Genomic DNA, 10,279 nt, shown 5'->3' on the forward strand with positions numbered 1-10,279 from the left:
CTTCTTCTGCGCATGATTGAATTAGTGCAAGAATGTTACGTCCATTTAATGCACCCATCAATAAGCTGCATTCCAATTCCTCAAAGGACGTCAATGTTAACCGGCGCTATGTGGGTACATTGGGTACTTACCGATGACAACAAAATTACATGCTACGAGCGATTTCGAATGGGGCCGAGTACATTCTTGAAACAGTGTAACACATTGAAACAAAATGGTTTCTTAAAGAGTAGTCGTTATGTTAAGATTATAGAGCAAGTTGCGACATTTCTCTTAATTGCCACACACAGTCACACGCATAGGGATGTGTCGGATAGAATACAACGATCTACGGAAACAGTAAACCGATATTGTCACCTAGTTTCGAAAGTGCTTTGCAGGCTTGGAAAAATTATCATACGACCATCCACTATGCAGGTGCCTCACCCGTATGTTATGACAGATAGCCGTTATTAAACTTGGTTTGGGGTAAGTCATATTAAATCCAATGTAGTGTTTAGTTGAAAAAGTTTGTTGCTAAAATATATAGCATTTACGTTAATTGGTACCATTAATTGATTTCACGATATATATATTTTTTTCTTCGAGAAATGTATTGGGGCCATTGATGGCACCCACTTTGACGCAAACGTGACGGGGGAGAACAAGGTGCCCTATCTGGATTACAAGTCGAACGTATCGCAGAATGTGTTATGTATAGTTGATTTTGACCTATGCTTCACCTACGTCTATCCTGGTTGGGAGGGCAGCACACATGACTCTCGGGTTTTTGGGAGTGCATACACGATCCAAAAGTCCGCTTCCCCATCCCAACTGAAGGTACTAGTTTGCAACGTAGGTTTTGTGCTCGTTAATCTACTATTGGCGCAGAGTCTAATGTGCTAGTCTTCAATGAATTTTTTGTAGAGTATTTTTACCTGGTTGACTCAGGCTATGGCTGCTACAAGGAGTTTCTTACCCCGCATCGCAATGGAAGATACCATCAGGAGAATTTTCGTCAATCTCGGATACCGCCTAAGAATGCTATGAAATTTTTTAACTACAGACACTCTTCCCTACGTTCAGTTGTTGAAAGATCCTTCGAAATTCTGAAGAAATGTTTCAAAATCTTGAAGTGTATGCCTCCATTTTTCATGCGATATCAGCGATATTTTGTGATCACGTGTTGTACCGTGCACAACTTTATTCGAAAGGATTGCGGTCTAACGGATCCTTTATTTGTTAAAGCTTTAAGTAAGATATACAGGCAAAAATGGATTGATGTGTCTCAGGTGGCAACCATGCCACCTGTTCCATACGTCGCACGTGATGTACCACCGGACCGATCTCGCGAAAGTAAAGAATTCATGGTAATATATCGGGATGCTGTGATAAGTCACATGTGGCAAACCGTAAATTCGGGATAATTTACGGCTCCTTTCATCTTCTCGTGTTTTGTTTAATTTTTTGTGTATTATGGATATTGCAGACGAATGTATACAACACCTAGATAGGGGTTGACTAGGTGTATGCAGTGTCGTATTTATCCCTTTGACTTGAAAATGTTCAAGTAATATTACAAAGTTCTTCGTATGTACAAAAAAATTTGCAATGTATTTTCAAGTGAAATACATCAAAGGCCTTAATCTATGTGATTTTCAATTTGCTTCAGGGGGCTCCACCTACTTATTAGCGCGACTCGTATATATATATACATATACAACTTTCAATTATGTTTAAGCAATATATCCATATAGTGTTAGCATTGATCTGAGATTATTGAACGACATTTTGAGCGAGGTTGATTGATGATAAATTTTGATCCAATGGATATCGAGAGTTTCCAATCAATTTTTTAATTTTGTTTATATTCTAAAAACAATTTCTTTTATGTTATATATGCGAATGATGGTTGTGAAAAACAATCTACAAAAAAGATTGTCTTTCTCTATTATTTTAGTATTGCTTTGTTTTTTTTTTTTTAATAGTCACGAATATCTGCAATACTCATTTAAGTACTAATAATGAAAGAGAGGGTTGTACTGATTACATAAAAACCAAAAGGAACATAAGAAGAAAAATTATGCTCATACTTGAATACAGCAGTTAAAATACATTAGCATTGAAGTCTATCACCAAACATAGACCGCCTATATTGAGTTAATGAAAATAGACCGGTTTCGTAACACTATGTCGTTACATATAGGATTGTCTTATAGATACAATTAATTGTTGTTGGCCAAAACATTTTCCTACAAGGGCAGCCTACACCGAGCAATATCCTGAGGTATTCCAAAAATGAAATATATGAGCATTGAAGCTAGAGCCAAACATAGACCGCATAGTGCAATAAGTAGAAAATGGAGTCGACTCTCAACAGCTTCTCTATGGCGAAGTTGGTCCTCCAGCAACTTATTCTTCGTCTTCAGCTCAGATATCATCATGCGGGTACGATCATTGACAGGGTCATCCACCCAGTCAAAAAACTTACAATGTGTTCCAGTTCTATCCTTAAATTTAGGGCACCAAAAGTATCGCCAACTCAAGTTATCTTTACTCGATGAGGTCCGAAGTGGACATGGCAGTCCGTAGAAGCATACATGCGTCTCCTGGTGACCATAGCCGGAGGCAGTTGATGAACGGTCTGACATTTGCAACCACAGGTATGACAACATATATGGGTTTTCAATTAAATGTCGTCTATTATGTATGGTTCAACTAAATGTTATCTATTAAAATTAGCTAGTGGGACTTTTATAGTTAATTTCGTATTAACAACAAATGAAGAGTTTGTTTTATATTAAGTACGCTTCATCTGTAAACTTGTAACTTTATGTTTCGCATGTTTTATTTCTTTTACCTTTTACTTCACTGGGTGTCTAATGTTGTTTCTACTCTTCCATGGAAACATAATTGATTTTTTAAGAGGCTCGATAATAGAAATATGCCAAAGCAAGTAGACAGGACAGAAAATTGAAGCACAAGGTGAAAATAACGACTTGAAGCTTTAAAAGCATTCGTAACGAAGCAAGTGCAACTCCATAAACAATAAGAAAGAAAAAAAAAATGCAGAATTGGGCAAAAGATAAGAAAAGAAAACTTTTACTATGAAACAAAAATATAAGGACAAATTGATGACCCAATAAGCAAAATATCAAATAGCTCCGCTTGGTTTGTGAGAAAATCAGGAAAATTGTAAAAATGAAAATAAAATAATCCCACTGTCTTCGTTATTTATACTCAACAAACCAAAAGCCACAAACCTACCATTCTGGGCTTCTCTAAAACCAAAAATTGAAGAATAAAAAAAATTCTCTTGACCAAAATTTAAAACAGTCCATGAAAATGGGCGTGCGGATGTAAAAAAAAAAAATCTGCAAATTTGACCCACAAACAGAGAGAGAGAGGGGGAGCTAACTGCAGTTCCTCAACGGCTCCTCACAGACGAGGAGGAGGATGTCAAAGGAGAAGGAATAAGGGTTGGGGGGAAAAACAGAGCAAAGCAGAGATTTTTTCTTCTTCAATTTTCTCGGTAACCAAGCAGATATGCCAAAAGACAATTGTATTACAAAACAAAACATCAAACAAACACAGTAATCCCATCAGATCAAACCCATGACATATATAAATACATAAAAATAAAAATAAAAACTATATATTATTATGTAAGAAAAGAAATGAAGAGGGAGGAGTAAAATCACAAAAAAATTACCTGAGTTCGGCCCTAGTGAGTGGAGCCGTGGTGGAAGAAAATAACGCCGTCGCTGGGTCACGGACCAAGCAGCAGCTGGAGCAGATTTCTTCACTGAAGAAAGAAGAAAGACTGCAACCCTCTTTGAATAATGAAGTAAAAAAAAGTGGGAAAAAAACACACATTGAATGGGTTTGCTGCAGGAGCAGTTTCGGAACACAAAATGCAGGCTCGTTAAACACAGCACCAACACTGCAGAAAAGTCTTTCATGCTGCAGCTTTTGGTGTTATTTTCAAACTTGCTCTAAAGTGCACAGCACACGCACAGGAGCCACAAATGGTTGTCAAATGGACCTTACGTCACATTTTTTAATGATGATGCATTTGATGACGAGACATTGAGGTAGTGATCCATTTGTAATATGTGGCTGTTGTAGTCAGGTTGATTGTGCAATGTATACACGTCTCGCAATACTACTCGGTATGAGGTGACATTCCGTCCAAAAAGTTAGAATAAGTAGGACAAAATGAGTGATTCGATAACAAATTAAATGTTAAGAATGGATTTTGAAAATTCTAAAACGACTCCAAACAACACCTATCCAAATGTCTAGGTTTTTCACAGAAATTATCCAGAAAAAGATCTAACCTAACAGTTAAAAGATCAACCAAATATAGATATGAAATAAGAAATCAAGAACACAGATATTTGGTTACGAAGAGGAAACCATTTAAAGAACTCTCTAAATGTAAAACTTTTCCGGGGCAGCCAAACTCAGGAAATCAATCCACTATAAGAAGAATAAGGAATACAAGAAGAATTACAAAACCTTTGACTCTTCCTTGCACACGACAAGTGACCCACTTGACTTCTACCTCAGTAGCCCTTTCCAGAACATCTGGCACAATTCTTCTAAAAGATTTCCTTTCACCGGAACTCCGATTGGCTTCACGTATTTTCTTTTCACAAATAATCTTGAACAATATCTCTCACTCTAAGCACTCTGATTTTGCTCACAAAATACGTACCTTTCAATATAGCAAAATCGTGTTTAAATAGAGATTGAAAAAACAAACTAGAAGCCATGTCCGGACAAAGATAAGTTGGCGTCCGGCCATGGCTAGGGTTACCTATGCGTAACCTAATGATGTCCGGACATCCAACTCTTGTGTCCGGACATCCTAATTAAAAACGAGCTTGCTGGAAATGGGGTCCAGACCCAGCTTCTGGCGGTCCGGACCTGCTCTTCAAAACAACCTTGCTGGTTTTTGTGTCCGGACCCGGCTTCTGGAGGTCCGGACATGCCTCTAGAATCTGTTCCTGAACCATGTTGAGGTGATCATTTTCAACAACGTACATGCAAACTGAATGTGCCAAAACCTAAACTAACGAACTCCCCCTTTGGCCATTCAGGAACAAAAAATTACATGAAAATGACACATCATCTCCCCTTTTTTGTCTCGGAAGGACAAAGGAAGCAAAAAAAATTAAATTCTAGAGTTTAATCAAAATAACTCATGAAATCTTAAATAAGTAGACATGAGAAACAAACAAAAATAGTCTTGTCAAAAACATAAAGCATAGCAACCAGAAAGCAACGCAAGCAACAAAATTATTCTTGGCAAAACCGGTCCTTGATAGATTTCACATCTTTTTCCAAAGTCGTCATGCGGGTGTGTAGATCTTCGATGCTTCGGCCTTGAGCTTGAAGTAAGGAGATTATTTGATTGAATTGACTTGAGGCATCAGATGATCCTGAGGAAGACGCAACTGGAGGGTCTTGAATAATTGGAGGCGCATGAGCAGCTGAAGCTTGAAGCCTAAGTTGGGCATTTGACTTCATCATAGTTCCTTTGCCAAAGTAACCTTCAGGAGCTTCCATATGTTCATTGGCAGCAATTTTTGGCAAAGTGGCGTGCAAAATTTTCGTAATGAGACCGCCATAAGGTAATGCAATAGAGTGATCCTCATGGAGCTCGATCATTGTCAATACTAGATGAGTGCATAGAGAAAACTCAACATGGTTAATGATGCCATAAATCATCTTTGCTCGTTCGATAGTCACATGACTATGTCGAGACATTGGCCAAATATTCTGCAGCAAAATCCGAGTTAACAACCTCTCTGGAGCCCGTACATAGCCAATCGAAATTTTGTTCAGGTCTTCATCCCATACAAGCTGTCGACTTGGATTAAGAACCGCCATGATTTCAGCCTCTGTTGGTTGTGGATCATCTTCCAGAAATGGAAGCGGCTTCTCATTCGTCAATGGAATTCCAGTAACTTCACTGATCAGCTCAGGAGTGATATTGAGAGTTTTCCCGAAGACCTTGGTTGTGAAGGATGGGGGACCAACCAAGTCAATATCATCGATGTGGTAGTAGAATTCCCGAACTAACCGAGTGTAGGCATTAACAGGAATGAACAAGGAGGTCCACTAATTTGCCTGGAATATGTCATGAATGAATCGAAACGGTTCCACTCGAAGATCATTTTGCTCTACTCCACGCTCGATCACAATTTTGCGTGTCAAAATCTTATCTTGTAAGATTGATTTTTCTTCTCGAGTGCGCTTTCTCCTTGGTGTTGATTCCGAAATTGGATACACCATTTTCTGAATTCATACCCAAAAAAAAATGGCATACGAATATCTCAAATCATAGAAGAAAGTATCTTGAAAAAAAATTCTGAGATGAAACAAGTGATCCAATGTGATCCCATAAATGAAAAGGATGCAACCAAAACAAATTTTAAATAAAAAAACTTATTACTAGCAGATAAAGAAATATAAATGAAAACAATTTCATTTAGACATTCTATCAAACAGGTAATAGGCATTGAGCTATTAATTATCACATTTGAAAAAAATTGCATGTATATTGACCATACCTTTCCTAGAAACTTTGCAACCAACATCTAAAAACCAAAGACCTTGAAATAAAGCAAGGTAATGAAAAAAATGGAACACAATTGCAAAACGGAGTCTTTGAGGCATTTTATCAAACATGTGATAGGCAAAGAAAATTCATTTGTGAACAGTCCATGGCAAACTAATGAACCCATCCCCAAATACATGATAGATGATGTATTGTGCAACAGCCATGTGAGATAGAAAGAATGAACAATAGGAATCAAACAGATAAGCAATTCGGAATCGCACAATTAAACCCAACCAGTTACATATTGCAATTTGAAATCAAATCGAAAAGGAATAATGGAAGAAGCATACCTTGGATGATACCAAAGTGTTGAGCCTTTAAGAAATGAAATCACCGAGAAAGAAAGAGGAAGGAAAAAATGCCAAACAAATTTTTTTAGGGAAAATGGTTTTGGGCCGAGAGAGGGAGGAAGCAAAAAAAAAATTTTCACGGTTTTAAGAATGAAATCTCGCGATGGCCGTGTCCGGACAGGTAAGTGCCGTGTCCGGACACCCTCCCCCTCAAAAAAATGAAAAAAAAAAATTAAACTTTAAAAAATAAGAAAAAAAAAACACCAAAAAAAAAAAAAAAACACATAACTTGTATAGATAAGCAATAAATCATGCATGCCCGTATGAATATCTTAACAATTCGGAGTGATCAACAAGCTACACTTACACCGTAAATGTACCATATGCATGACACAACCTTGGTCTGTGAATGCAGTCAAGTAGGCAATAATCAGAAATCTCATGTGATGGTGTAGTGTGTGAAAACTCCCATTAACTCAGATTTCATCAATGAAAGGTAAATCTAGGTAGGCATTTTGTAAAGGAAGACAAACAGTCTGATTCAAGCCACAGTAAAACCTTATAATGTTAGGACCTAGATTCCCTCATCCGATACACTCCCCCTGAGACTAATCATTCGCTTTTACCATGTCCTTTAGTAATCATCTATTTCCGCAATGATTTGATCACTGATTCTTTCTTTAGGGACAGACAGAAGCAAAACTAAGTCATAGGAGCTTATTTTATGCCCTTTTTTTTTGTTTTTTTGTTTTTTTTAAAAACAAAAATGTTAGAATTTTTAGGAGCTAGGTTCAACTAACGAGTTAGTCAAGTGAATAGAAATGACACTACCTATCTTCCAAGCAAAATGTTTGCTCCAAATTCCCAAACACATAACAAAAATCTAAACCTAATGGGGGCAAAAAGTGCACAATTTCGAACATGAGAAAAACTGACTCTTACTCCATTAACAGTTTTCAGAAGGACAATGAATATCAGAAACATATAGAGCAGTAGATGTAAATTGCAGAAATATTGACCCCAACAAATAAAACAATCTAAAAAAAAATAAAAATAATCAAAGAAAATAAAGACAAAGCAAACAACAACAAAAAAATAATCAAAAACAAACAAAAATGCCCTAGAACAGCTATAGACAAATATCAATATGTTCAATTTCTAGGCATGTTCTATGTATACAATCATGAGAGATCGCATACACCAATAGCATTCCTGAGATACTCAAACCTAGATCCATCTAGAGGTTTTGTAAACAGGTCAGCTAATTGGTATTCAGTAGGCATAAATTCAAGAGATACCACCTGGGTCTCTACCAAGTCACGGATGAAATGAAGACGAATGTCAATGTGTTTCGTGCGTGAATGTTGAACCAGATTCTTTGAGATGTTGATGGCACTCGTATTGTCACAGTAGACAATCATTTTTCCTTGATCAAATCCATAGTCTGCAAGAAGTTGCTTCATCCAGATGAGCTGTGTGCAGCAGCTCCCAGCAGCTATATATTCGGCCTCAGCAGTAGAAAGAGAGATGGAGTTTTGTTTCTTACTCATCCAGGCGACCAAATTTGTTCCCACATAAAAGCATCCGCCTAATGTACTCTTCCGATCATCAGCATTACCAGCCCAGTCAGCATCAGAATATCCTGCAAGTTCAAGATTTGTATCAGTAGAGAAATAAATTCCAAAATTTATTGTGCCATTGACATACCTGATGATCCGTTTAACTGCTGTCAGATGAGATTCCTTTGGATTAGCTTGGAATCGAGCACATACACCCACACTGAAAGATATATCTGGTCGACTAGCTGTAAGATAAAGGAGACAACCTATCATGCTTCTGTATACGGTTTGGTCAACGGATTTCCCAGCCACATCTACACTCAGCTTAATACTCGTGCTCATGGGTGTGCGAGCATGACTTTTTCCATCCAACCCAAATCTCTTCACAAGATCTTTGGCATACTTCGGTTGAGACACAAAGATACCTTTGTTGGATTGTTGAACTTGAAAACCTAGAAAATAGGTCAATTCACCAATCATACTCATTTCGAACTCTTGCTTCATTTCTCTAGAAAATTGATGAGCCTGTGAGTCGACCGTAGAGCCAAAGATAATGCCATTTACATAAATTTGGACAATGAGGAGTTGACTGCCTTTCCTACGGATGAACAATGTAAGGTCAGCCTGTCCTCGAATGAACCATGTGCAAGAAGGTATGTTGTCAGACGTTCATACCAAGCTCTCGGAGCTTGTTTCAATCCATAAAGCGCATTTTTTCAGCTTGTAAACGTGATCCGGATAAGTTGGATCCTGAAATCCTTTTGGCTGAGCTACATATACTTCTTCTTGAAGAATGCCATTAAGAAAAGCACTCTTAACGTCCATCTGATATAATTTGATCTGGAGATGACATGAGATGCTCAACAAAATTCTGAAAGATTCCAATCTCGCTACCGATGCGAACGTCTCATCAAAATCCACTCCTTCAACTTGAGTGTATCCTTGAGCAACCAATCAAGCTTTGTTTCTTACCATTGTACCATGCTCGTCAGATTTATTCTTGAAGATCCATTTAGTGCCAATGATATTCTGATCTTTTGGTTTTGGAACCAAATTCCAAACATCATTCCTAACAAACTGATTGAGTTCATCATGCATAGCCGCAACCCAGCTCTCATCTTCTAATGCCTTATTAACCTTCTTTGGCTCAAACTGAGAGAGATAACAAGAATAAGTGACTCAATTGACCACCCTGTTTCGCAGTCGTAACCCTTCATTAACATTTCCCAGCAAATTTTCTCTAGGATGATTAAGTTTGACTCTGGAGGATGGTGCACGAGAGACCAAGTTTGTGGAACTAGTGAAGGAGTCATGCCTTCAGTATCAAAAGGTATTGATGTACGGACTGATGAACCATTCGGACTTGGAGGATCATGAGTTTTATCAGACATATCAACTTGCTCCCCCTCAACCTGAGGTTCTTCTTCTGTAAAGTGCTCATTGGTAGTTTCATCATCGATGACAACATTTACTGATTCCATTACTGACTTTGTCCTTTTGTTATACACACGACTGGCTCGACTTGTATTGGAATATCCAAGAAAAATACCTTCGTCACTCTTTGCATCAAACTTACCCAAGTTCTCCCTATCACGAAGAATGTAACATGTACTTCCAAACACCCGAAAATATTTGACAGTAGGTTTCTTGCCTCGCCATAGCTCATATGGTGTCTTGGTAGTTGTTGGTCTGAGAAAAACTAGATTAACAATATGACATGCTGTATGGACTACTTCTCCCCAAAAATGTTGTGCCAAATCTTTAGCATGTATCATAACTCTAGCCATTTCTTGTATGACTCGATTTTTCCGTTCAACTAC

General features: G+C 37.8%; 1 protein-coding gene across 1 annotated transcript; it reads right to left on the reverse strand.

Annotated features, from left to right (window-relative positions):
- Positions 1–2,231: 2,231 nt before the first annotated feature.
- LOC148586442 (uncharacterized) lies at positions 2,232–2,630 on the reverse strand. Its single transcript, XM_088515640.1, has one exon. The coding sequence runs from the start codon at positions 2,628–2,630 to the stop codon at positions 2,232–2,234; it is 399 nt and encodes a 132-aa protein (XP_088371766.1).
- Positions 2,631–10,279: the final 7,649 nt, after the last annotated feature.

Source organism: Corylus avellana, chromosome 4 (assembly GCF_965113065.1).
Source record: "Corylus avellana chromosome 4, dhCorAvel1.hap1.2, whole genome shotgun sequence".
Taxonomy (NCBI): domain Eukaryota; kingdom Viridiplantae; phylum Streptophyta; class Magnoliopsida; order Fagales; family Betulaceae; genus Corylus; species Corylus avellana.